We start from the raw sequence: 15309 nt of genomic DNA, 5'->3' as shown, positions 1-15309 counted from the left end.
TGTTACCCTTTGATCTTTTTTTGAATTTCTAATTGAAATGATAAAAATTATCTTGCTTAATAAGTAATTTTAATTAATGACATTATGTTCGAGTAGATCCAATAATAGAATAATTTTTAAATAAATAAAATGTTAGGGATAATTGTATTATATGTTTACTCGATCGCAATGCTAAGAGAATTTGGTTAATAATACTAATAACCTAGAAACCACTTTTATAGTATTAATCATTGGAGGGTTCATGTCAAAGCAAGCTATAGCAATCCTCATCAAATTTTTCATAACAAGAAGACTGGGTGACTACTTGTTAATTTGGATGTTCCTATACTTTTAAATTGAAAAAAAAAATAATTCTTTTAATACTATTTATGTGTTTTACTGTACTTTATTGTTTCAATACATGATTGAAGGATAATGTTTATTTGTCCAACGTTGAAATTTTTGAGTATTCACAAATGACATGAAAGAATATTAAATAATAAATTTATAAATATTTACTTTTTGTGAACAATTGGATAATTTCATAGTTAATAGTTTTTTGGGGTCGTTAAATTAATTTTCTACACATTGCAAGTACAATTAATTTAGTAATAAACTAAAATTCACGACTAAATAATGAGCTTTTCCTTTGTAATTGAAGAAGTGTATGTAATTTGGGGAATTGCTAAATTGAATATTGGAATTGTTTGTATAACAATGTCTAAACATAAAACTAGTTGACATCTATTGATGATCAAGCGAAATATCTTTGTTCATGTATTTGTCTTGGAAAGTCAATATCCATCTCATCTCCTGCTCCTGCAGTATCCAGGGACATGGAAATAATTTGCAATTCAATTAGCAAAGCATCCTGAAAAATAAAGCCACCCCATCTCCATCCCGGATCATCCAAATTAGTGAAGTATGGGAAGCCCCAAGCAGTGTCTAAGGCACTAAACCAAGCATACCCTGCATAAGAAATGGGAGCACTGTCTTTACGAATATAAATAAATAAGCAATTCTTTCATCTTATCATAGTCTTTTAAGAGTGAATATCATGTTTGGACAAAACCATATAAATATACTCACCTCTTTTTGACATTTTCTCAGGTTTTTTATCTTTGCCTTGATTATTTATAGACAGCTTATATTCAACGTGCATTTTCTTTCCACAAGGAAGTTGGGGATTATACTGCTTTTTCTTTCCAGAACCAGAAGCACCTTTGGAGTCATCTTGGTTTTTCTGTCCAGAACCGGGATCAGGTTCGGACTCAGCGTGTAGACATAGGTAAATAGACAGATACTTGCCCCTTGCCTTGGGGATACCCCTGGGATAAAGGTGTAATCTCCTGCATGCACACACAACAGAATAAATAAAAAATAAATCTCTCTCTTTTTAATGCAGTTCATCAAGTTCAATGAAGTTCCATGCATACATACATACCATTTGAAAACCCCAACAGAGAAGGGTTCTGAAAAATGGCCTGTTGCCTTCAACTCAGAAAACTTTTCCACGTTCCAAATGTAGACCTTTTCACTTTGTTTGCGTAGGGTGCGAAAACGTTCCACTTTATTCCCACTTTGTATAGCAAAAACCTCCACTCCAAACACACAACTATCATTAACCAAGAATCCATTCGAAGCATTTTCGAAACATTCGGGAGACACTAGTTGGGAAACTCCACTTTCGTCCATGTCATGAAAGGTCCTCACCGTCGTGTCTAGGTTAAGTATTATCAAAATTACCACATGAATATGATGTATGAAAAAAATTTCAAAAAATAATAAAAAAAAAACAACAAAAATGAGCTATTTCGAATTGCTACCCTTACCTTGAAAGCTCCAGTACTTACCCTTAAGTTGGTCATATACAAAAAAGATTACAAGAGCTTTATAAATCTTGCCTTTAATGTAGTCCACTAATTTCAAGTAGAGAGACATACAATGACTCCCATTTCTTTTCTTGTCTTCCCAAGGGTACAGTAACAACATCCTCCAAGAAAAGGAGAGCCATATTAGTTATTAGGAGCAGTCTATATATTAATTTTCATACTATACAACATCAAAAACATATTGTTGACAGGAAACGATCAAAGTGTATATACCAAGATCGGCCACTAGCCTTGAACACATTTGATTCATAATGGTCAAGACCAGTTTTCCTAAGGATTCCAACAAGGGAAGTGAAGGACTCGATTTTTAGTATGTAGTGCGTCGGCGGCACTTCTCGCCATGTTTCCAAGCCTTCGAATTCATCATATGAAATTGCATATTAATTAGACCATAGAAATTAAAAAAAAATAAAGGCATGGATTATTCAAGCTAATTAATCTAGGGGATTAGAAAATTCTAACCTTTTTCGATGATCAAGCATGGTCTACATAACAAAGCGGAGATTTTGAAATATTTAGATTTCAGGTTCAAATCTAATAGTATATTTTGTCTAATTTATGTTAGATTTTATCCGATTATCATACTAGTTAATTTGCTGATTTGTTAATTAGTTTATTCTATTAAATGTAATATATGTTGAGATTGTTTGATGAGATAAAGTTCAAATTTATCATTTTAGTTAGAGTGATGGGTTAAATTTATTATTTATTTTTTAATGATTGTAAATTTTAAATTTAATTCAAAAATTATAAAACATTAACGGTAAAAAAAATTTTCTGTTAGTAAATAAAAGAATAACTTTTGATCATTTATGAGCAAAATTATAAAATGTAGTGGTAAAATTATATATAATTATTCAATCACGTAATTAATGTCATAATTAAAAAAATAAAATGGAAAATTTTTGAGTTTTGTGATACTTGCATGATTGTGTAGTTGTGAGGTTCCTTTTTCCCTTCTTTGGTTTTGATTTTCCACAATTATTTATTTTTATTGGTTGAGGTAATGCAATCATCTGATATAAAGACTTAAAACACAAAATATTCAAGAAAAGAGAATCGACTCTGCAAAGCCATTGCCCCTTTGTCATGTCACTTCTGCATCAATTGTTTGTTTCTTAGGCTTTGAGTCTGTTGTGTTCATACCCATTTTCAGTTTCATGTTACTCCAATGTTCTAATTATGATAAGGCAGGTAATGCATGTTGCAAGCAAAGCATGATCAATGGAAGTAAACAATCAACTACTTCGGCAATATGTAGTTAACCCTGGGCTAGTTAAATCCATTAGGAAAAGGAAAACCATATCAACTGTTACAGATGGCTCGAGGGTAGATTGGGTTCTTTACCTTCCATTTCTTTGTTAGGTGTATCAGAAGGCTTTGGCGCCCCATCTGGCGTCGGCATGATGGATTTCCAACCTGCAATTTTAATAGAACGAACTGTCCAGACCTTTGGGTAAACTTTCCAGGAAAACTATAAGAAAACTTTGAGCTTCCTTTGATTCAAATACCATATAGTGATTACTATTTATTGTGCTTGATCTTAACATTCTTAAACCATAGGCTGGGAAACGTATAAACTCCAGCTACTCTGCAGGAAATTCACCTCATCTTTTCTTGTTCCAACGAAAATCCCATTTCTCTCTTTGCAAACAAAGCATCCGATGCCTCCCTAACATGCATGGTTAATAATAGTGCCTCCCCAAAATGAGTTTGGACTTTAATTGTCAGGGAAAGATTCCTGAGAACCCTTGATTCACTACAACATTACAACATTTTTGACCTTTGGCTGCAAAAAAATTTACAGCCATAAGTGAAAAATATGCAGCCTTAGAAAAAGTGCAATCTTAACCAATGTATGAAAAAGTACGACAGCACATTTTTATGGGATTTAACAGCCAAATTAATATGCAGCCCTAGACTATATGACTGCAATCTTAAATTATATGGTAGCATATAAAATGTGCTGCTAAAAAGTACAAGATAGAAACACATAAATCTTCTAATATAAAGGTCACAAATCATAAAATCAAATTGCAGCAAGTAATGCCTCAAATATAAAGGTCTTTACAATGTGTACAATATGGGGTTTCATTAAAAATGATCAACTAATTCTAATCTCTAACATCAATAGCTAGTTTTAGTAATCTCTCTCTTTCTCTCTTCTTCTCTCCAATTCCTCTTTGTATACATTTGATTGTCTATTCCCCAACCATCTGCCAATGCAGTTCTCAGCAAACATTAATTTGCAAGCAGTTCATAATGAAATATGAGACAAAACATACTAAAATGCAAGCAGTCTTCCATACTTATTGACCAATAAACAAAAATTTATTTTTCCTCATTTACAGGAACACTTACAATATATACTAGAGATTCTCACTTGAAAACAGAAAATATAGAAAATAGAGAATTAGTATTAATTCTCCCTTACACATCAACTACACTTTCCTTGCGATCCCTCTCTTTAGAATCAATCTGGCTTGCCTTTTAGTATTTATCTGTCTCTCTTGTTTTATGTAAGGAAACCTATTGGAGAGTCATGAGCCACTGGTTTAATGCCTTATGCCTTGAAATGTTTGTCACCATAGAAGAACAGCCTGTTGTTTGTTTTGCTTGTTGCTACAAATAGATATTTTTGTTTGCTTGGTACAAGAGAGGATCATGACTGGAATTTAAGATTAATAGTGTTTTTTTTAATACAAAAGAGAGTGTTACCACTCAAACTTAAAGATCTCTATCTTTATTTCAACTCCATGCTTCCCACTTGAGGTAAGTCCAAGCCAAAAGTACGCATGAATTTGCTTTCACATATTTTTGCATCAGCCATGATATCTAGTCAAAATTTTCTTTCAATGTGGATTGTCATTAATTGAGAATTTTGATTGGTAGAATAGAATGGATTGATAAGTTTAACCCTAAAATAAGCATGCATATTGGTCAAATATTCATCAAAGTAATTTAGGATTAAATTATGGGGTTTTTTTTTTTGCAAGTTTTTTGAGTTAAGTATCATAGGGTTTAGGGTTTGAAAGCCCAACCCTCAACTAATTACAAGCAAATTCTTTCTTTTCATTTTACTAAAACTATTTGCTTTATTCATTATTTTTTATAAATATATATTTTAAACTTTATTTACATAATTTCTTAAAATTACAAAGTTATGAAATTCAATACGTAACAAAAAGATAAAATCCAAACAAATCAAATATATAGAAAAGCACAAAAATTTAAGTGATTTGACTTGAAGTAAAACAATTTTCTATTATTAAAAAATTAAAATCTAATAAAATCACTCTTAACTATTTCTCAAACCGATTCAAGACCCTTGTAGCATGTCTCAATAACTTCACACTCATTCCTACTTCAACTCCACCTAGAGCCAAAAAAAGAAAAAAACACAATCTCTAGTGCTTCTAAAGCATTACTCATCCTTAAAATTAGTCTATCATCCCATAATCCAATCTTTCCATATTCAAGATCTTGAACTTAAGACTTTAAGAAAAATATCAAGTTTTTAACCTTCAAAAGTTTCGCTTTACAGAAAGTGGGGAAAAATCTGTGTTGGACGAAAAGCATGAAATTCTTGAAGGAATAAGTCCATCAGTAGCACTGGTGGCAGCAATTGCAATGTGGAAAAAGAGGTTTCCGAATGGGATGAAGATAATGAGGAAGATGAAATGGGAATGGTGGGAAGGAAAGTAGAAGAAGAATGGAAGATTAGTGCTTTGAGGAGAAGCAAGAGAGGGAAGAAATCAAGAAGGATATACTCATCAAAAGTAAGGAGCACATCAAGCGGTAAATGTGACGACAAAACTATGAACAAAAATAGGAGAGGCAAACTGAAATTCAGTGGGTAGAGTTCATGGTCAGGGGGAAGATATGGCATGAGGAAAGCCAACAATACATAAGAAGCAGAGGGGGCAAAAGTGGAGAGCACGGAACAGGTCTATTAAGAGGAAATTTTAATCTTAGATGTCGATATTGCAAAGAGAAGCGGAGGATATCTGGACGTTGACAAAGAAGCAGGGGTTATCTTGCCGAGAAGAGAAGGATGATATGATTAAGTGACTGATTCAGCTAGAAGCCACAGCTAGAAGGAGGCAAGAGCAGAAGCTAGTGGAAATCCACTAGGTTTCCAGGGGAAGAAGGCACTTAGGATGGGGCAGGAGTAGGCGCTTGTGGTAGGAAGTAGGCTTTTAGGCTTTTAGGTGCTTGCTACAAATGCGATGGCATGAGGTTTTCAGCACTCAATTCTTTAATGAGAGAGACCTCATTGTTAGGTTAAAATCTCAAGGATTTTTGGTCGTTTGATATTTGAAAGTTCAGAATTTTTATTACAGGACAAACTGTTGCTAGTAGCAGAGAAGCAGGATTTTAGGTAAATGCTGCTAGTGCCAATTGCCTTTTGAGAAGTTGGTTTATTTTGTTAATGTACAGGTCCCAGTTACCCCAAGTCTAGAAGTCCTATGCAACTAGAAATCTTTTACTTTCAAAGTTAAAGACTTGAGTTGACATACAAGCTAGAGGCTTCACAGTAAAATTTGCTTTTCTAAAAAAAATGTAAAACATGGAAAACTATTAAAGAAACCAAACTGAAAAAACATTCATGAAACATAAGAGATAAAACAAAAACAAGATAATAATAATATAAATTCATGATTGGTATAATCTAATATCTCATAGTTTCTTTGCACATATGATACAAAGATTTTCAACTAAAGATCCACATAACTCGATCCGATCGACCTTATAAATGACTGAAAACAATAAGCAAGAAGCAACGACATCAAAAATTGCAGTCTCGCAAGGTAAATTAAAGGTTTATTTACAGTAAAAGAGATGAGTTAATCAGGACAAAACTAAAGTTACAGATATTTTATTTGTTAATCTTCCTCTGGAATACTCTCCAATGCCGGTCTCCAACCTCCATGAAAGCCATCAACGTCACTTGCTCTTCCAGCTTCAGAAACCCAAATACCTCTCAGTTTTCGCTTCACTGAAGAGTGCTTCAAATCTTTGCTGGAACTTAAAATCTGGTTCAACTCTTCCAGTGTCACAACATTGTTTTCTTCGTTTGATTTGAACCTCATCTTCTTCTGCTTAATCTTCTCACCCTCATCAGCAGCGACCTCGGCTCCTTCCAAGTTGGAAGCTGTAAGTTCTCTCCTCTCTTGGATGACTTCTGCTCGGCGGCCTTGTGGCTCAGGCTGGTCGTTTTGTGGTAGAATCTTGATACCCGTCAAGCAATTCCCCATCTTCCAGATGTGAAACAAGTATAATCAGGTGGGCAAGAATGAGAGAGAAAACGGAGAGAACTGAGGGTACAGAGTGAAACGTAAAATACAAGAAATTAATTCCGCGTTCTTTTTACGTCAGGAATTTGGAAAGGAGTTTAATTCTTTTTGTAAAATTCAAAACCTACTAAGTTAATAATTCTAGACATAATTCTTAAAAAAATATAAAATTATTTTAAAAAATTTAAATAAATTTTTATTTTTTATTACGTTTAATTAAATTTTTATTTTAAATTACATAATATTGATATATTCATATATGATAATGACACAATATATTAATAAATTATAATAAATAATGATATGACATGTTAATTTATGATATTATTATAATTTAAATTTAAAATTAATAGTATTTTTTTATATAAAAAAAAGTATTACCACTAATATCTACTTTAATTTCAACTCCATGTTTGAGCTAAGTCCAAGTCAAAAGCATATATGGATTTACTTTCACATATATTTGAATCAGCAGCAATGACATCATTTTTTACTTGCAGTGGTTTTGCAACATGCATATACTGTCAAAATTTTAATGCAAATTTTAACATGAATGGTCATTAATTGAGAATTTTGATTGATAGAATAGAATAAATTGATAAGTTTAATCCTAAAATAATATTTTAGCATGCTTATTGGTCAAATATTCATCTAAGTGATTTAGAATTAAATACCTTTTTCTCACAAGAACACTCACCTACACCTACACTAAAAGCAAAAAACAGAATTATAAAGTATTTATTCACTAGTGCTCTCAAAACTTTACTCACTTACGATACACTTTTATAATATAAAAATCTAAATTAGACTATAAGATTAGGACTCAAAGAGTGACAAGAAATTTCATAATAATAATAATAATACTAATAATTACTTGATATTGATCACAAATTAAAATCTTACTCAAATAACAGAAAAAACGATTAGTAGAAGTCAGAATAAAATTAAACATTTATAGCTTATTGAATTTGAATCACACAAAAGATATTAGGACTCAAAGTGAGGCCGGGGTTCTGTTGCGAGAGAGGGTTGTGGGTTCATAGGGGTATGCAGTGAAGGGTGAGGATGAGGGGTGGTGCATGTGGCTGCCTGTTGACAATACAGGCAGCCTCGTTTATTTGCATTAAAGTATGATTCTTACAGGTCTTGGTGGGATGATGGGTTAAGGGATGATGATTTTAAGGGCCTGGGTTAGTTTTTGGCCTCTGTTTTCTGTTTCAAGGGGTAGGGTGGGGAGGGTTGTGGTAAGCAATATACTGTGAGGGTGGGTTAAAGAAAGGGTACTCATGTTACAAAAAGAGGAAAAAATGAAAAGAAAAAAGGAAAAAATATGATAAAATAATACATAATAAAACATATTTACATATATTGATACGATTAATGCAAAGGAAGGAAGGTGGAAACTGTGGCCATCTTCCTTATCACAGCCTTATGTTCTGTTTTTTTCCCTTTGGCTTGGTATTTAAAACTTTTTTTCTTTACATGTGTCATGGCGTCGAGGATGGAGGGTAGTATATTTATGGGGACCGTGGCTTTTCAAAATTTTTAAAATATTTTTACTATATACTTACTACGTTGTGAAGAGTATCTTCTAATTTTTGATGAATTAATTGATTTTATGGTGCTCAAAGTTAGACATCATCTTCCATCTTTTCAAATTAACGGATCTAGGACTTAAAGCTTATAATATAATTTTTATTGGTTTTTGATCATCTTTCTTCTTAGTTCTTATTTAAGGAATCAAATGGTATATAGTTGAAAAAATTATTTTTGACTTGGTGGATACAACATATAATCTGATTATGAATGATCATATATAATTGTGTTCCAATAGTTATTTTACATTATATTTGTCATGTAACGGATATTGATATTAGCAAACATAATAATGCGTTGTCAAGAGGACAATTGTCTATAATTTTATAAGAGTATCCTTCTCTCAATGTTATATGGTATTTGTTTATATGAAGTCCTCTTCGTCTTTATCCCTCCCAACAAAAGTTGGTTAGCTCCACCCTTGTGTGGTGTGGTCTTTCCATTTATGGAGATGATGATGCTGGCTGTGCATATCGGATTGAATTAAGCATACTGTTATGGTCTTTTTGGAGTTTTTGTAAGTGCTGCTTTATTGTGGTTGAAGGGTAAGTTTGGAGTTCATGAGGGGGGGAGTCTTTGAAACCTCGTTACCATGCTGCTCTATGAGGAATTGAGGATGGTCATCCAGGACGGTTTCCATGAGCTTATGGAGAGATGCACACCAAATTTCGTTTTGGTGTAGGTGTTTCCTGTCCTCCCAAATGGTGGGATGTGTTTGACTGAGATCTTTTGAACTGAGATAAAGAAGGTTGAGGAGGATTGATGGTAAGGTGTGCAGGGCCGCAGGGGGAGTTTTTTCCGACATGGGAGGTCTATCTATGCAGCTGTTTCCTTGACATGGACGATGATTTTTGCAAAGGGCTGACAGTTTTGTATGATAGATGGTGTTAATGCCTGTACAGGGGAATGAAACTTGGTTGTGATGAGATGGAATTTTTGGGTCATTTCTAGGGAGCTTGTCTGTGTATCTATGTCTTTAAAGTTTGATCTGTTGCAGGAGGATGGTGTGTATATCTAATCTTTTCAATGTTCAAAATCTTGAACTAAGATTTTTATAAAAGATTTCAAGGTTTTTTTTTTTTATATAACACAAGGATTTCTGGTCATTTGATGTTTGAAAGTTTAGAATTTTTGTTATTGTACAAGCTGCTGCTACTAGTAGTATAGAAGCAGGATTTTACGTAAATGCTGCCAATTGCTTTTTGAGGAGCTAGTTTATTTTGTAAGTGTACTAGTTCCAGTTACCTCAAAGCTAGAATTCCTATGCCACTAGAAGTCTTTTATGGCACGTTTGGTACGGGGAATAGCTATGCTATTCCCGGTCATTTTCTATTCCTTTATTTGGTACAAAATTGAAACATGGAATAGCAATTCCTCATGAATAAAAATTCTGTCAAATAGGTTAAAAATCATCTTTATCTATTCTCTTCTCCCCCCTTAATAGCTATTCCATGGCTCATGGAATAGCTTTCAAATATATAATGATCAAAATAGCCCTTATAACCTAACAATATTACAACCCTATACCTATAAATACTTTTTTTTTCTCCCATTTTCCCTTTTCTTTCTCTCTCTTCTCCCTCTCTCATTCTCTCTCTAATTGGAACTCAACACCGGCGGCGGAAAAGGCGACGACGGCGACAGCAGCGATCGAATATGATCGAAAAGCGTCGATCTAGTCCTTTCCGACAACATTGAACCGAGATCCAGCAAGATCTGACACTCAACGGCTAGATCTCGTCGCGGGAAGCACCGGATCTGGTGCTTCCCGACCAGATCCCATGGTTGGATCTGGCACTCCACGGCCAGATCCAGTCGTGGGGAAGCGTCGATTTGGGGCCATAGTGGCCAGATCAGGCCATATGGTGAGCCAGATCGGCGTTTTGTTACATCGGTTGCCTTTCCGGCGACCGGCCCATGAAAAAGAAAAAAAAAGGGTAAAAATAGAATAAAAAAGAATAAATTATTTGTAAAATTTAAAATATTAATATTTTATATATAATTGAAACATTATTAATATTAATATGATTAAAATATTAAAATATTAATATTTAAACTATTAATGTTTTATTTATTAAATTATTAATATTTTAATCAAAATAATATTAAATTATAAATAAAATATTATTAATTAAAATATAAGTAATTAAATTATATTAAAATATTTAAATTAAATTATTAATTATTAATATTTTAATTAATTATAAAATTATTAATATTTAAAAAATAAAAAAAAATAAATAATTATATATAATAAAGAGTATTTTTATCTTTTTATTTTCTATTCCTTTTTTATTCCAAAGCTTATTTTTACCAATCAAATACTGTAATAATTCATAATAATTATTCTTACTTTATTCCATTCATCATATCAAACTACATAATACTTATTCTATTCTATTCTCACCTCATTCTATTCTCACGTAATAATTATTCTATTCCATTTCTATCTATTTCGCGAACCAAACGTGTTATTACTTCTAAAGTTAAACACTTGAGTTGGCATACTAGTTAGAGGGTTCATAATAAAATTTGTTTTTCAAAAAAAAATGTAAAACCTGGAAAACTATTAAAGAAACCTAATTGAAAAAATCATTCATGAAACAAAAGAGATAAATAAAACACAAGATAATATAATAATAATAATATCCGATAGCTTTTTTGTCATAGAAAGATTTTCATTGATTCAACTAAAGATCCACTTAGATCGACCTTATAAATGACTGAAAACAATAAGCAAGAAGCAATGACATCTAAAATTGCAGACTCCCAAGGTAAAATCAAAGGTTTATTTACAATAAAAGAAATGAACGAAACTAAAGTTACAGATTTTTTTTTGTTAATCTTCCTCTGTAATACTCTCCAATGCTGGCCTCCAACCTCCATGAAAGCCATCATCGTTGCTTGTTCTTCCAGCTTCATGACCTCTCAATTTTCGCTCCACTGAAGAGTGCTTCAAATCTTTCCTGGAACTTAAAATCTGGTTCAACTCTTCCAGTGTCACAACATTGTTTTCTTCGTTTGATTTGAACCTCATCTTCTTCTTCTTCTTCTTCTGCTTAATCTTCTCACCCCCATCAGCAGCGACCTCGGCTCCTTCCAAGTTGGAAGCTGTAAGTTCTTCCCTCTCTTGGATGACTTCTGCTCGGCTGCCTTGTGGCTCGGGCTGGTCGTTTTGTGGTAGAATCTTGATACCCGTCAAGCAATTCCCCATGTTCCAGATGTAAAACAAGTATAATCAGGTAGGCAAGAATGAGAGAGAAAAGGGAGAGAACTGAGGGTACAGAGTTAAAGGTAAATATATAGAAACCGGGAATGTAGAGTACAAGAAATTTAAAATTGGAAACCTCCTAAGTCAATGATTCGAGACATAATCTTTTAAAAAAATAAAATTATTTTTAAAAATTTAAATAAATTTTCTTTTTATTACTTTCAATTAAAATTTTATATTTTTATTTTAAATCAAATAAGTTTTTATAATTAATAGTTAATTTAATCAAAATGGTATTTGTTATTTTATATAACATAATGTTGACGTGATATGTTGATCAATAATAATTGATAATGACATTACATATTCACTAATCATAATTAATAATAAGATGACATACTAATATGATATAATAACATTATTATGATGACATGACATGTTTATCAATAATAGTTGATAATGACATGACATATTCACGAATAATAATTAATAATAAGATGACATACTAATATAATATGATGACATTATTATGATTCTATTGCTACTCGAACTTAAGCTATATACCTTAATTTCAACTCCATGCTTGCCACTTGAGCTAAGTCCAAATAAAAAATATGTATGGATTTGCTTTCACAAATTTTGCATCCATGACACCATTTTTAATTTACAATGGTCTTCAAACATGCATAAATTGTCAAAATTTTAATGTGGATTGTCATTAATTGAGAATTTTGATTGATAGAATAGAATAAATTGATAAGTTTAATTCTAAAATAAGATTATAGCATATGCATATTGGTCAAATATTCATCTAAGTGATTTAGGATTAAACACCCTTTTCTCATAAGAATACTCACTCACACCTAGACTAAGAGCAAAAAACAGAATTATATTACTCGAGATCCACTTTTACAATATAAAAATCTAAACTAGAATATAAAATTAGGACTCAAAGAGTGATAAGAAGTTTAAAACTATATAATAATAATAATTTCTTGATATTGATCACAAATTAAAATCTTAATCAAAAAACAAAAAAAATGATTAGTAGAAGTCACAATAAAAATTAAACATTTATAGCTTATTGAATTTGAATCACACAAAAAGATATTAGGACACAAAGTGAGCCCGGGGTTCTGTTGTAAGAGAGGGTCGTGGGGTCTCAAGGGTATGCAGTGAAGGGTGAGGATGAGGGGTGGTGCGTGTGCCTGCATTAAAGTATGAGTCTTAAAGGTCTTGGTGGGGTGATGGGTGAAGGAATGACGATTTTAATGGCCTGGGTTAATTTTTGGCCCCTGTTTTCTGTTTCGAGTGGTAGGGTGGGGAAGGTTGCGGTGAGCAAGATACTGTGAGGTGGGTTCAAGAAAGGCTACGCATGTTACAAAGAAGGGGGGGAAGAGAGAATGAGGGGAAAAGTGAAATTGAAAAGGTAGCAAGATCTGACACTGCTCTTGTCTGTTTTGTTAATATATAAGAGCAGCCTGTTGTCTGTTTTGGTTGTTGCTACAAATAGATTTTTTTTTTGCTTCGTACAAGAGAGGATCATGCTCGAATTTAAGATTAATAGTGTTATTTTTTTATACAAAAAAGAGTATTATCACTCGAACTTAAGATCTCAATCTTAATTTCAACTCCATGCTTACCACTTGAGCTCAGTCCAAGTCAAAAGTATGCATGCGGTTGCTTTCACAAATATTTGCATCAGCCATGACATTATTTTTTGTTTATAATGGTCTTGAAACATTCATATTTTGTCAAAATTTTATTTAAATGTGGATTGTCATTAACTGAGAATTTTGATCGGTAGAATAGAATAGCACGTCTTAATAACTTCACAACAACATTTACTCACACCTACTTTAACTCCACTTTAAGCCAAAACCAAAAACAAAAAAACAATCTCTAGTTCTCCTAGAGCAGTACACATTGTTCTAAGCCCCTCGTCCCACAATCGAATCTTTACATATTCAAGATCTTGAACTTAAAACTTTTAAGAAAAATCTCAAGTTTTTAACTTTTGAAAGTTTCGCTTTACAAAAAGTGGAGAACAATCTGTGTTGGACAAAATGCATGAATTTTTGAATGAATAAGCCTAGTGGCGTTGGTGATGGCAATTGCAATATGGAAAAAGAGGTTTTGGAATGGGATGAAGATAGTGAGGAAGATGCAATGGGAATGGTGGGATGGAAAGTAGAAGAAGAATGAGAGATTAGTGTGTATAGGAGAAGCAAGAGAAGGAAGGAACGGAGGAGAAGATACTCACCAAAAGTAAGAAACACACCAAGCAGTTAAGGTAATGGCGAAACTAAAAGCAAAAATAGGAGAGGCAAACTGAAGTTCAGTGGGTCAAGTTCACAGTTAGGAGGAAAATACGGTATGAGGCGAACCAACAATGCACAAGATGCAGAGGGGGCAAGAGTGGAGAGCACGAGACAGGTCTATCAAGAGGAAGTTTAATATCTTAAATGATGACATTGCGAGGAGAAGCAGAGGATATCTGGGAGTTGACAACGAGGCTGGGGTTATCTTTTCTGGAAGAGAAGGGTGATATGATTAGGAGACTGATTGAGCTAGAAACCCTAGATAAAAGTGACAAGAGCAGAAGCCAAAGGTGATCCAATAAGTTTCTAGGGGAAGAAGGCACTTAGGATGGGGTAAGAGTGGGCGCTTGTGTTAGGAAGTAGGCTTTTAGGTGGACGTAGGGAAGGGAGAAGGATTAAGATGACGATAATCTGATTATGGCCTTATGAGGCTAGTGCCTAGGGATTTTAGTGGGTAAGGTACCTGAACACGAATCCAAACTCATATCTATATACAATTAAATTATATTTCACAATTCGCATCCATATTCCATACAATTCACTAATGATTAAATTTATAAAAACAAATAAATAATAAAATTACAAGTTTACAACAATAATTATTTAATTTAAATTCATAAAAATAAACAAATAATAATTATATGATAATCTCATAGCTTCTCTTTAAGTATATATATTATAAGTTTATGTGAACAAAGGTATATATATTTATATTTAATAATTTTATAAATTACAATTTTTGCAACGTTAATATAAAATATAAAGTAAATATGTTTATATTAAAAGTACATATATAATAATTATTATTATTATATTCCTTATAAATTAACATAATATATAAAGTATATATTAAAAAACATTACAAGTTGATTGATAATTATACTTTCATGAATTAATTTAATTAACTCTATAAATTTATCCTTAATTACATGAAATTAAAAACAAAAATAAGTTGCAAAATTATTTTAATCTCACAACTTCTATTTAGGAGTGTATATATATATATATATATA

At 32.4% G+C, this 15309-nt stretch overlaps 1 protein-coding gene across 2 annotated transcripts; it reads right to left on the bottom strand.

Annotated features, from left to right (window-relative positions):
* On the bottom strand, nucleotides 650-3378 carry LOC18610096. 2 transcript variants are annotated; one of them, XM_018115079.1, is made up of 6 exons: nucleotides 3219-3378; nucleotides 2085-2223; nucleotides 1812-1972; nucleotides 1424-1700; nucleotides 1069-1328; nucleotides 650-948 (listed from the first exon to the last, which is right to left on the bottom strand). In XM_018115079.1, the coding sequence occupies exons 1-6, from the start codon at nucleotides 3274-3276 to the stop codon at nucleotides 734-736; spliced, it is 1110 nt and encodes a 369-aa protein (XP_017970568.1). In that variant the 5' UTR covers nucleotides 3277-3378; the 3' UTR covers nucleotides 650-733. The 2 variants fall into 2 exon arrangements, with proteins under 2 accessions (XP_017970568.1, XP_017970569.1); XM_018115080.1 differs by having other exon boundaries at nucleotides 1833-1972.

Source organism: Theobroma cacao, chromosome 2 (genome assembly GCF_000208745.1).
Source record: "Theobroma cacao cultivar B97-61/B2 chromosome 2, Criollo_cocoa_genome_V2, whole genome shotgun sequence".
Classification (NCBI taxonomy): Eukaryota; Viridiplantae; Streptophyta; class Magnoliopsida; order Malvales; family Malvaceae; genus Theobroma; species Theobroma cacao.
This window is presented reverse-complemented; position numbering and strand designations above follow the sequence as displayed.